The sequence below is a fragment of the Callospermophilus lateralis genome, chromosome 5 (genome assembly GCF_048772815.1).
Source record: "Callospermophilus lateralis isolate mCalLat2 chromosome 5, mCalLat2.hap1, whole genome shotgun sequence".
Lineage (NCBI taxonomy): Eukaryota > Metazoa > Chordata > Mammalia > Rodentia > Sciuridae > Callospermophilus > Callospermophilus lateralis.
Window position 1 is genome coordinate 104,858,436 of NC_135309.1, and position 13,725 is coordinate 104,872,160.

The 13,725-nt window shown below is 36.4% G+C and overlaps 1 protein-coding gene across 4 annotated transcripts in view; it reads right to left on the reverse strand.

Moving 5' to 3' along the window:
• Scamp1 (secretory carrier membrane protein 1) overlaps window positions 1-13,725 on the reverse strand; it is a 103,979-nt gene that overhangs the window by 6,508 nt on the left and 83,746 nt on the right. For all 4 annotated transcript variants that reach the window (XM_076857091.1, XM_076857089.1, XM_076857092.1 and 1 more), the window contains 2 exons: window positions 13,196-13,297; window positions 11,643-11,760 (listed from right to left, as the gene is read on the reverse strand). In XM_076857091.1, the coding sequence (XP_076713206.1) occupies window positions 11,643-11,760; window positions 13,196-13,297 (220 nt within the window). The remainder of the gene's footprint in view (window positions 1-11,642; window positions 11,761-13,195; window positions 13,298-13,725) is intronic.

Consider the following 13,725-nt stretch of genomic DNA (forward strand, 5'->3'; position numbering starts at 1 on the left):
TTTAAGCTGCATAATCAAATTATGAAGCCCATCAGTACATATCATGAGCCACTTAACACAAATTTTAAAAAGAACTAATAATATAAATTAAAACAAGCATTCATTACATGACTAAAAACTTTGGGGGTGGGCAATAAGTGAACCAGCAATTAAACTGCACTGTGATTAGAACTAAATTAGAAGGCTCCCCAAATGCAGTCAATGCATGTTTTAGGAAGGGCTAAGTACACCCAAGTGGATGTGGAATAAGAAAAAGTAGAATAGGTCACAGCTCATGTCAAGACACTTATTCTACAAGTGTCTACTGAATGTCTACTTTTGGCCTACTATAGCAGGCAGGTGAAGATTTGGTTTGGAGCTCAGGAGAGGAATGGGCTGAAGACGTGAACTTGGAAACCACTGATATATATTATCAACTAAAGATCTGTGTTCTCACTCTCTGAATTCTAATGCTGAAATCCCAGTCCCCAATATGATGGTAGTGGAAGGTAGGCACTTGGGTGAAGCCCTCATGAATGGGATTAGTGCTCTATAAGAGAGAGCTCTCCTGTCTCTCTTACCACATCAGGACACAGAAGATGGCAATTTATAAATCAGGAAGCAGGCCTCAACCTGATACTGAATCTTCTCTAATGTGCCTTGATGTTACATTTCCCAGTCTCCAGAATTGTGAGGAAAAAAATTTTTTTAATGTTCTTTAAGTCACCCAATCTATGATATTTTTGTTAGAGTAGTGCAAAGGAACTAAGATACGATATAAATGGTAGCTGAAATCTTGGCCTGGATGAAACTGTGTTTAAAGAACATAAAGTAGAAAGAAACGAAAGTCAGATACAGAAACCTATTAAGGTACTAGTATTTGAAAGGCATCTAAAGCAAGGAGGAATGATTAGAAGAGAAATGGCAATAATAGCCAGGTTCTTCTTTCTAACACCAAGGGAAGAAATTGTGTTCAAGAATGAAATCCTGGGTAAAAGATAAAAATATAAAGACAGCCAGGTGGTGGTGCATGCCTGTAATCCCAGAGATTCGAGAGGCTCAGGCAGGAGGATCACAAGTTCAAAGCCAGACTCAGCAACTTAGTGACGCCCTAAGCAACTTAGCAAGACCATGGCTCAAAAAATATTAAGGGCTAGGGATGTGACTCAATGATAAAGTGGTTCTGGAGTCAATCCCCAGTACAAAAACAAAAAAGCAAAAACAAAGACACAGCTCCAAGTACTTCTGATGTAGTGGTGAAAGTGAATGCCATATTACTATAACTGAAGTATAAAATGGTCAGGGAGAGAAAGAGCACCAACAAATATACACACTGGTAAACCCTCCAATTATTTTTCCCTAGTACTTTAGCAAGTTTAGAAGTCATTATTTTTATTCCCTTTTCAAACCAAGTTTTCCATGGAAAATTAAAGATACAAACAAATTACTACTCCTATGTGGGAGAAACATAGGTCACAGTGAGTACAAAAGATTGGATCCTGGAAAATAAGTGTATTAAAGAAATTTAATAAACCTTCTTTACACAGTAAACCCAGTCACAGTGTAATGCAAGTACAAGTCCACTCGCCAGTCCCATCCCCTCTTCCCACAAGTCTGTGGGCGTGTAACAAATAAATGTGACTTCGAACTTGTTTTACTATTATTTTCTTTCTCAAACTTGTATTAAATTGATCAGCTGATATATGTGTTCATGGCATCAGAGTTTAATTACTTAAAATGTAACCCAGAGTCTGGCAGAGCAGAGAGGTAAGGAGCAGCACATGCTTCCAACAGTCTATATCCATATAGACCCAGAGAGCCACCTAGAGGAAAAAGGCCACATACATATTCTGTGTATAATACTCAAATGGCTATAAATCCATTAAAGAGTAACTTCTTTATCCCAGAGCCCCATGAAAGATAATAGGCCAATCATGATGATCAACATTTCAAAAGGCTTATTGTCCTGCTGTTTCAGCTGTATATATAGCAATGATTCACATTTCTTAGGAAATCAGGGACAAAACCTTAACACATAGGACTATAATATTTATTTTATTTCATTTCATTTTATTTTTTGGTACTGGGGATTGAATCCAGGGATTCTTTTATCTCTAAGCTATGCCCCAGCCCTTTTTAGTTTTTATTTTGAGGCAGGGTCTTTCTAAGTTGCCCAGGCAGGCCTTGAACTTGTATCCCTCTTCTCAGTCTCCTGAGTCACTGGGATTACAGGTGTGCCTCACCATGCCTAGCTAAAGAACTATGATTTTTCAAAAAGTAGCTGGGCACAGTGGTACACACCTATAATCCCAGCAATTTAGGAGACTGAGCAGAAAGATCACAAGTTTGAGTCCAGTCTTGGCAACATAGACTCTGTCTCAAAAAATAAAAAGAATGAGGATGTAGCTCAGTGGTAAAGTACCCCTGGGTTAAAGCCCAATACCAAAAAATAAAATAAACAACTTAAATACTTGCAATCTTTCCTATTTATGAGAAATGTATTGACCTTAATTTTTAGTTCTGTAAGTATCACAGGAAGTGCAATAGATTTGGTATCTACTAATTCTAATTTCCAGCTGACTAATCAACATTTGAAACTTCACTTTTACATCCCATAGAACAAGAATATGTGTTGTCCTATCCGCTCCTCAGAGTTTACCTATGGATCAAATCAGAATATATTCCAATAAGTTAAATAACATAAATTAATTTTAAAGTGTCTGCAGAAGCGTCACAGCCAGGTGGAGATGCACCTGTTTCTGTTCATGTGCCTGCGCACTCACTGTGGCTGTGTACGGCAACAAAAAGCTATAAACTGCAGAAAGTGAAGAACCATGGCACTTTATATGAAATAATCCAAACACATGTCTCCAATATGGCAGATAGAATACCTTTTCAAGAAATGACATTTTGCCAAGTGCCATTGCACACACCTGTAATCCCAGCAGCTCAGGAGGATCGCAAGTTCAAAGCCAGCCTCAGCAACTTAGCGAGGCCCTAAGCAACTCAACTCAACCCTAAGACCCTATCTCCTAATAAAATACAAAAAAGGAGCTGGGGGATATGGCTCATGATTGAGTACCCCAAGTTCAATCTTTAGTACCAAAAAAAAGAGAGAAAGAAATAAAATCACATTTCTATTAATATAAGACCCCTGTCATATCAAAGTTATTTTAACTTTTATAAAAGCTAGTAAAATATAAATGAGTTTTAAAATTATTTTTTCACATTCTTGTTTTGAGTTTTTAAAAAACATATGAATCTCTAAGTATACATTTTTCTAATTAAACATTTCCTAGAAACCCAGTATGAACTCTCCTGCCCATAGACAGGGTCAGATATTCTTTTCATAACCCAGTTTCATGCAGTTGAAACCCACTCCTCCTTTGACATCTCCGGACTGCTGCCCTGTCCTCTGCTATGCCTGCACTAGCTGTGCTCTCCCTTCTGCAAGCACCTCCAGCACTTTGTACAGCTTAGGGCATGTACACTGTTCTTCTGCAGGGTTCATCTACTTGTCTCATACCCACATGCTTTTAGTTATCTGAGGGCAAAGGGCTATTTTTAGCTTGTTATTACACCCCCTTATAAGACATAGCATAGTAAAACTTGCAGTAGAAGTCACTGAATAATAATTTGCCTATCTGGAATTAAATGGTCCAATATTGACCTCATTATTAAAAATAAAAGTTACCAAATAAGTAAGTGCAATACAGCTCTAACAGACTACCTGTGTTACAAGGTAAAATGGTTAGTTTGCAGTTACCTCAGAGGCTAAGTGTTCTAGAAGCAAACATACTATTTCATACCTACTAGGAAAAGTAGAAAATAACAAGTGCTGGCAGGGATGTAGAACACTGCTGATTGGAATGTAAAATGATATAGGCACTGCAGAAAAGAGTTTGGAAGTTCTTCAAACAGCTAAACAGAAAATTACCATTATGACCATGTAACAATTCCACTTCTAGGTATATACACAAAAGAAGTGAAAGCAAGGACTCAAAACAGTTCCTTCTAGACCAACCTTCACAAGCAGCATTATTCACAGAAGCCAAAAAGTGGGAAAAACCAAGTGTCTGGGCTGGGATGTGGCTCAGTGATAGAGCACTTGACTAGCATTGGAAAGGCCCTGGGTTTGATCCCCAGCAACACACACACATACACACAAAAGTGTCCCACACATGAATAAATAATATAGTGTATATACATATAGTGGAATAATGTTCAGTATATAATTATTCAATGCTACAACATGGATTAACCTTGAAAAAATATACTAAATTAAATAAGCCAAATACAAAAAGAAAATGTTGTATGATTCCATTTATATGAAATATCTAGAACAGGTAATTCAGAGAGGCAGGAAATATGTTAGAGATTGTGATGGGCTGAAGTAGGGAGGATAAAGTAATTGCTTAATGATTTCAGTTTCTGTTTAGAGTAATGAAAAATATTTGCAAATAGACAGTGGTAATGGTTGTAAAACTGCAATTGCCATTGATTTGTACCCTTAAAATGATTCAAATGGCAATTTTTAAATTTTGTTTTAGAAATACATTAGAGTATACTTTGACATATTATACATACATGGAGTATTAACTTATTCTAATTAGGATCCCATTCTTGTGGTTGTACATGATATGGAGTTACACTGGTCATGTACTCATATGAGTAGGAAAGTTTTGTCCAACTCATTGTACTTACTGTCTTTCCTATTTCCATCTCCCATCTCTTCCCTCATTCCCCTTTGTCTAATCCAATGAACTTCTGTTCTTCCCCTCTATACCTCTCTTGTTGTGGGTTAGCATCCACATATCAGGGAGAACACTTGGCCTTTGTTTTTTTCACTTAGTATGTTAGCCTCCAATTTCATCCATTTATTAGAAATACCATAATTTCATTCTTCTTTATGGCGGATTAATATTTTATTGTGTATATGTGTGTGCCTATGTGTACTCTCTCTCTCTGTCTCTCTCTCTCTCTCTCTCTCTCTCTCTCTCACACACACACACACACACACACACACACACCCCTCATTTTTAAATCTATCTGTTTTTTAAATTTTTAAAAAAACATTTTTAAAATCCTGTCTGTTGAAGGTACCTACATTGGTTCCATATCTTGGCTACTGTGAATTGAGATACTATAAAACATTGATGCGACTGCATCACTGTAGTTTGCTGATTTTAACTCCTTTCAGTATAAACCAAGGAGTGGGATAACTGGGTCAAATGGTGGCTCCATTCCAAGTTTTCTAAGGAAATCTCCATACTGTTTTCCAAAGTGGTTGTACCAAAATGCAGTTCCCACCAGCAATGTATGAGTGAACATTTTTCCCTACATCCTTGCCAACATTTGCTTATTACTTGTATTCTTGATAATTGTCATTCTTACTGGAATGAGATGGAACATCAGTGTAGTTTTAATTTGCATTTCTCTAATTGCTAAAGATGTTGAACATCAAATGGAAATTTTATGTTATATATATTTTGCAATGATTTTTAAAACATAATATATCAAAACCACTGAATTGCACACTTTAAATGTGTGACTGCATAATATGTGAATTATATTTCAATAGTTGTTTCAAATTGTATATAGGATGATTTAGGTAGAAGTATCATGTAACAGCATTATAAATACTCAGCAATATGTCAAATTTGAAGATGTCTAAGTAAAGATAATTCACAATAACATATTAACTTAGAGTCAGAATCAACTAAGTAACTAGTACTTACCGAAAAAGAAAATAAAAATTATGTGCTGGGGGGAGCTCAGTGGTAGAGCACTTGCCTAGCATATGTGAGGTTCTGGGTTCTATCACCAGCATGGCAAAATTAAAAGGTGGGGAGTTTAAAGTAAACATACTAAGGACACCAACTGAGGCTGGTATCGAAACAAATTGCTCAGGAGGGCCATTTTTTTTTTCCTCTGAATTCAAAAAGTATTATTCCACATACTTGGTGTCCTCTGCATGAAAATGATAAGTATCTGGATCAGCATTTTAATGGGAAATGTGAGACATCTGGAGTTGATTTCTAATCAGGAAAGGCTATAATGCTGCATCATTCTGAGAAAGGTACAGAGAGAGAAAAGAGTAGCATGCCTATATGTGACTCTAGAAAAACAGTAAAATTATTAGCTTTCTATCCTAGGTCCAGAAGTTGGGGGAGAATGAGCACCGAGCACAATACTTTCAAAGAAAGTAAGTCACCTTTTTTTTTTTTTGCGGGCGGGGGGGGGGGGGGGGGCCTGTATGGGAACTGAACTCAAGGTCACTAGACCTCTGAGCCACATCCCAGCCTATTTTGCATTTTATTTAGAGACAGAGTCTCACTAAGTTGCTTAGCACCTTGCTTTTGCTGAGGTGGCTTTGAACTTGCAATCCCCCTGCCTCAGCCTCCCAAGCTACTAGGATTAGAAGCATGCGAATAGTCACTTTTAATCTAAGAAGATTATCATTTTATATATAATAGAATATGTTCACAAAGCATTTTCTTATGTAAAACACCAATTTAAATGAATCTTTATTGTCATTATTCTGGATCATATGCCCAATTCCATACTCCTACACATATTAAAAGAATATCTGCTGAATAGATATTTAAGTAAATGAAAAAAAAATTTTAAACACACAAATTTCATTATTAGCAAAGAGAAATAATATTTACCTAAAATTCTTTGGAGATGCAAAAAATCATTAATAACTTTTATTAATGTAGACATGAAAATTCATAAATAAGTTTTCAAATTTCATGGAAAAGAAAATCAAAGTCATGTTCCAAAAGAATACAAATTATTTAGTAACTAGTACTTACTGAAAAAGGAAGTATCTATTAGTCACTCCTATATTAAGTCATTCTAACTCTTTAACTAGTTAAAAGAAGAGAAAAATTTTTGGATTCCTCTAATGATTTCCTGTGAAGCATTTATTTATTGTTGGTGGACCCATTTATGGTATTTTCTCCTTTGGCCCCAAAATATTATCCTATTCTTTCTAATAGTTTACTACAGAAATCAGTCCTTTAAAAAAAAGATAATTAAGAAATAATCTGAGAGAAAACAGAGGAAATCTATTTGTGTAAAATAAGGGTTGAATTGTTTCCTTATCTATGAAGATATTCAAGAGGCATATATTGTTTCGGTACTTAAAACTTGGATTATAAAATGACACTATGGAAGAAATACAGACATTTGGGGTATTCTATATAATAATGATAACCTATTCCAATTATGCAAAACTTAGTAACAACAAAATTCTCAGTATTGCTTTCCTTTCCATTAAAACAAACATATACCACAGAGCCACAATTGGCTGGAGCTGGAAAGAGAAACAGCCTTATAAAACCCAAGAATTCTAGAACCAAAATAGTGTGCACAGGTAACTTTTCAAGGGCATTAACTGTTTATGAAGAATATGACCCCTAGTGATTATAAACTATGCTACATACCCCCAAAAGATTTTGTGTGTGTGTTATTAAATAGCTAATTTTGAGCAATTATGGAAGAAAAAAGAAGAAATCAGTTGTTTTTCTTGGATCTCGATTTCTATCATTGTAAGAGAAATGTCTCACATTAAAATACTAAAGCCACCTCAGATTATACTTTAACTTATATTATTCCCATTTCTTCTTCTTCATAAATGATACAGAAAATCACTTCATCTAAACTCCTTGTTTCACAGGTAAAGAATATGAGATCCTAGCTGGACGTGGTGATGCACGCCTGAAATCCCAGTGACTGGGCAGAAGGATCGTGAGTTCAAAATCAGCTTCAGCAATGGTGAGGCACTAAGCAACTCAGTGAGACTCTGTCTCTAATTAAAATACAAAATAGGGCTGCGGATATGGTTCAGTGGTCAAGTGCCCCTGAGTTCAATCCCTGGTGTCCCCTGGTCCCCCCTACTCCCCCAGGTTAGCTTAAAGATTTGGACAGCACCAACAGACAGTATACATATAAAATGAGGTAGCTGATAACTTCTTTAACTATGAGGTTAAAAAAAAAATCAACCAAAATATCAGAGTGTGTAACATAATTCCAAGATCAATTCTTTTATTTGAGAAACAGTCATATTTTTGAATGCCTGGCATATGAATATGAGTACAGCTCTAAAACTATTTCTTTCATGGGTTGGGTCCTGAAAAATGGAGTACCTGGAAAATGGGGGAGAAGGGAATTCCAGGATGGAGTTTGGAGCACTGCACTTAGTAGTCCATTACACAGCAGCCTAGGATGAACGCTTCTACCATGCTGACTCTCCAGATCAGCTGTTCTACCTATTCCCCCCCACACACACTACTGCTAGTTAAAATTCTCTCCATGCTTTCCAGAGCAGACTCATGGTGGGCATCTTCCACCCTTGGCCCTCTTCTCACTCCATGCACTTTCCAGGCTTCAATTACTTTAGGAAGTTGATACTTCCCAGTCTAGAAATCCAGCCCATTTGCTCCTTACTTGTATATCCAAAAGCCTACCAAATACTTAGACTTTAACGTCCCACTAGTATTTTATACTCCCTGTATAAAAGGTTGAAACCACCTTGATCTCCAAACCTGCTCTTCTTATACTCTCCCTTCCTGAAAGGCCCATCATCTAAAAACTTGGAGGGCATCCTTTGTCCACTACTTACAAGCCCAAGCTGAATTAATAATCATTACCTGCTCATTTTCTACTGACTATATTTAGTTCAAGCCAACATCATTACTAACTAGCTGCCTAGCCCATCTCCCAGCCTTGGTTTTTCCAAGTACTAGAACCCTGCTCCCCAAATCCCAAATCTATTTCAGAATAATCCTTCTAAAACTCAAATCAGATCAACTCAGTTACTCTCCTCCTTAAGACTCTTCTATGGCTCACCACCTCTTTATGGAGACAATTCAAACTTCTTAACAAGGTTTCCTAGTCAATAAGACTCTGCAGGACAGAACTGCACTTACATGTTCACTCTCAACTCCCCACCCTCAACCACCAACACCCCACATTTTCCTTTGCCCCAATCTATACACCAACTTCCTTTTCCATCCATTCTGAGCTATTTGTAAGTCCCTAAATCTGTCATGTTACATCCTGTGACTAGATATGAACTGATATGCTCACTGTCTGGTACCTACTTACTCTCTTATCCTTATTCCTTTTTTAGATAATTACAATAATGGAGAAATATCATTTTAACTCAGCTGAGACAATACTTCAACAGACTGCATAGCTGGGTACAGTGGCACATGCCCTGTAATCAGGAGGCTGAAGTAGGAGGATGGCTTGGGCCCAGGAGTTCAAGGCCAGACTGGGAAGTACTATGAGATTTCATTTTAAAAAACAGCAAAAAAAAAAAAAAAATGGACTTAATTACTTAGGAAGACCTCCAAAACTTGGCTAGGTGCTCCTCTGCTCCCTTTCCTATGTGACAGCCATTAAATCACGGGATGGTGGTGCCCATTCATTTGTTTCTCTTCCCAGACTCACCTAACCACCCCTCACAATTAAGGAAGCTAATTACTTGAAAAACACAAGAAAATCCTAAACCAGAACCTGAATATCAAAGGGTAAAACGTGAGTCAAGAAGATCAAAAAGGAAAACTAATTGTAATTGTGCCACATAATTTGCATTTATTGTTTCATTTCATCCTCCCGCCAACCCCATGAAAGTAGCTATTCCCATTTCTTCTTTCATTCAATAAATATCTGAATGCCTATCACATGCTAATCACTGCCTATCACTGCTTCAGATGTGAGGAATCCAAGCTGAAAGCATAGAGGTGACCGAGGCCCTGCTCTCAGGCAGCTTGGAATGCAAGTGAGGACACTGAACCTGAGCAGCTGTAAGCCCCCATCTCAAGTCACACAGCTGTTAAGTGAAGCATCAGAATTTCAACCTGAGCTGCATGGTTTTAAAGCAAAGCTCTTGCTCTCCTCGTTTAATTCCAATGCTAAAAGACAGGTCCTCCCTGGGGGGGTTTATCAAGCTGGGTACCCAGAATACATGCTCTACAAGGCATATAAACTGGCTTATGTTCAGGTCCCAGAGTGACCAAAATAGACAGAAAGTTCCCCAAGAAAAGAGAGACTTGCATAATCCCAAAGACAGGGAGTAATGAGACAGATTCTGTAGAGCAGGCAGCAGGATCTGAGCTGGTCTTGGAATAAGAGAAAATGAAGTACTGGGTTAAGACACACAGCCAATGACAAGGGGGGTGAAGGAATGGATGGCTGGGGACATATCTGAGGAAAGTCAACAGTACAGTTTGACTAGAGAAGAAAATATGGTTCCAGGAGTTGTGAAACGTCACCTCTAGTCCTTTTTCTTACCACCACCACAATCCCATTCCCAGCCCCAGATTCATATGAAAAATCTACACAATGTTAGTTAATATAGAAACTACATATGAAATGGACTGAAAGAGAGAGCATGGTATGAGAGTGACCTATAAAAAATGTTCTGAAGGTATCCCAGGAAGTGACCAAAAAAAAGGGGGGGAAAAAATAAAAATGTGCTGGGGCTGAAGCTCAGTGGTAGAGTGCTCTCCTGGCACACACGAGGACCTGGGTTTGATCCTCAGCACCACATAAAGATAAATAAGTAAAATAAAGGCATTGTGTCCATCTACAAATAAAAAAAATATTTTTTTTTAAAAAAAAAAGGTAATAGAAGCATTGACAGAAGCAGTACAGCACTAAAACAAATCACAAAAAGTGCTTTGGTAGGTATTCAATATTTCTGTTTTGAAGAAGCAAATGCATAATGGTGGGATATTGTTATATTGTGTGAATATGTAACAACAAATCCCATCATTATGCATAATTATAATGCAACAATAAAAATGTGGATAAAGAAAAAAAGAAGATATATAGGCTTTATTCAAAACAGAAATTGGAAAACATAAAAGATCAAAAATTTTAAAATTTGGTTGGCTCTCCAATTCATAAAAGCAGCCTTCAGCTAAAAGGTCTTAAAAATGGAGGTCGAATATCCTTATTCTAAATGGTTGGGACCAAGAGTGCTTCAGATTTCAGAATGCCTGCAAATACATAATGAAATATCATGGGGATAAAGCCAAATTTATACATGAAATTTATTTATTTTTCATACATATCTTATACACATAGCCTGAGGGTTATTTTATATAATTTTATAATGTGTCTGTCATGTGAGGTAAGATGTGGAATTTTCCACTTGGGGCATAATGTCAATGGTCAAAAGTTTCAAATTTTGGATTCTGGATTAGGGATGTTCAATCTGTATTCCTTTTGTTTTTTTCCTGGAAGTTGCAAACATGATTTTTCTAAAATATGTTCTGTGCATAACTATTTTTTTTTATTTTTGGTACCAGGAATTGAATTCAGGGACACTCGGCCACTAAGCCACATCACCAGCCTTATTTTGTATTTTATTTAGAGACAGGGACTCACTGAGTTGCTTAGCATCTCACTGTTGCTGAGGCTGGCTTTGAACTCAAGATCCTCCTGCCTCAGCCTCCTAAGCCGCTGGGATTACAGGCATGTGCCACCGCGTCCAGCTCTGTGCCTAATTATTCATTGTAAAAAATAATACTCGAAGAGCAAACTTGCTCAAGAACAACAAAACAACTTGAGGTTACACAAAATGGGAGAACAAGATCTTTGCATCAGGCTCACGAGAAAAATCACAGACATGAAGCTGCACTTACTTTTTTAAACATGACTAGTGAGATGACTGCTGATGCTGTGAAAAGAGCCGCTATGATTATCATCATGATTCCAACAGGAATGTTTTGGTTGAGACCAGTAAGGGATGAAATCCAACCACTACAAAATAATCAAAAGCAAAGTGTAGTTAAGCAGATAAGTTAATGCAGACTTCTTAAAAATAATACCTAACCGACATTCAGCACTTATGAGGCAGGCAGTGTTCAACTTCTTTATATGTATTAGCTCATTTAATTCTAACGAGATCATAATCTCATAAGAGAGGTGCTATTTTTACTATTTTACAGATGAGAAACTGGGTCACAGAGGTACTCAGTGCCCAAGTTCTCACAGCTAATAAAGCATAATCTGAATTCAAAAGCAGATGAAACCCCTGAGCCCCAAGTGTTTACCACCACATATTGCACTGTTTAAGCTTGTGAGTTCATAGCCATATTTTTAAATGCTCATTTTAAATTTTGCCGAATTTTGGAAGGAAATATTTGCAAACCTCACATTTAACACAGGATTAGTTTCTAGAATATAAAAATAACTTTTATGGTTCAACAATACAAAAAAAATCATCTAGAAAATAGGCAAAACACATAGTGAGACAATTTACTAAGAGGACAGAAAGATGGCAAATAAACATATGAAAAGTTGTTCAATTTCTTTAGTCATTAGGGTAATGCAAATTCAAACCACAATGAGATATCACTATACATCCATCAGAACGGCTGAAGTAACAGATAGTGGCAACACTAAATGAGGTGGAGGCTGAATCAAACATAATTGTTGGTGAGATTATAAAATGGTACAGCCATTCTGGAAGACAGTTTATCAGTTTCTTTAAAAACAAGAACAAACAAACAAAAAAAACACATGCAACTTCTCTATGGCCCAACTGATTATTGTGTCATCCCAGAGAAGTGAAAACTTATATTCACACAAAAACCTGCTCATGAATGCTCACAGTGGCTTTATTCATAATAGCTTCAAACTGGAAACAATCCAGATGTTCTTCAATTAGGGAATAGTTAAACAAATTGTGGTACATCCATACCATGGAATACTACTCAAGAATAAAAAGAAAGAACCTACCGATACACAGAACAACTTGGATGACTCTCCACAGGATTATGCAGAGTAAAAAAGCCAGCAGTTGCATGCTGTATAATTCCAATTAAGTAACCCTCATAAAATGATAGAATGATCAGAATGACAAACAGATTAGTGGTTGCTTGGGGTTAAGGAAGCAGTGGGAGCAGGAAAGCTATGCTTGTGGCTATCAAAAAAAAGTATTCATGCACAATTTATTTAAAGAAGATAGAATGTGCTCTTTTATAAAATGGGAACATAATCTTCAAAGGGAATGGTTTGTCCAAATGCTACATCTCTTGGGACATGTTAAAACTGTGATCCTTGCTATTTTTTTTTTTATCTTATTTGTTTGCTTTGGCTGATCTGACTTTTCTGTGTAAACTATATTAGGATACAAAAATTATATACAAATATTAGATTAACAACTTAAAACTAATAAAGTAAATAAACTTACCAATTACCCCAATTATGAAATCCTGCAGCCTGGAGCACATGTACAGCAAACTGACAAATATAGACGAAGAAGAATACAAAGAATCTGAAAGAACTGTCACTCCTTTGAAAAACAAAAGAGGGGGAAGGAGAGAAGAAAGAAGAAATGTCATTTTTCTCATTAATTTTATATTCACATGCAAATTGTCATTCAAACCTTTAAAAAAGTGGCAATAATCTTAGGCTTAAAATTAAAATAGTAATATTATAATAATTTATTTGAACCTTTCATGTAAACATTCAATATCATTCCAATCTTACTTTCTTCTTTCAGTTTCTAACTGCACCAAAATCCATTGTGACAACTCAGCTTTCCTTTTTAAAACAAACTTCACAAGAATTATAATACACAATGAAGTATAAATATTTAAAATATACAATTTAATAATATTGAAACTTATTTAATATATGCATATTAAAACATGTACATGCCTGGACTTTCCCCTTTCAATACTGTGAGCATATCCCAAGTTTTCTGGATAATCCCTCCCT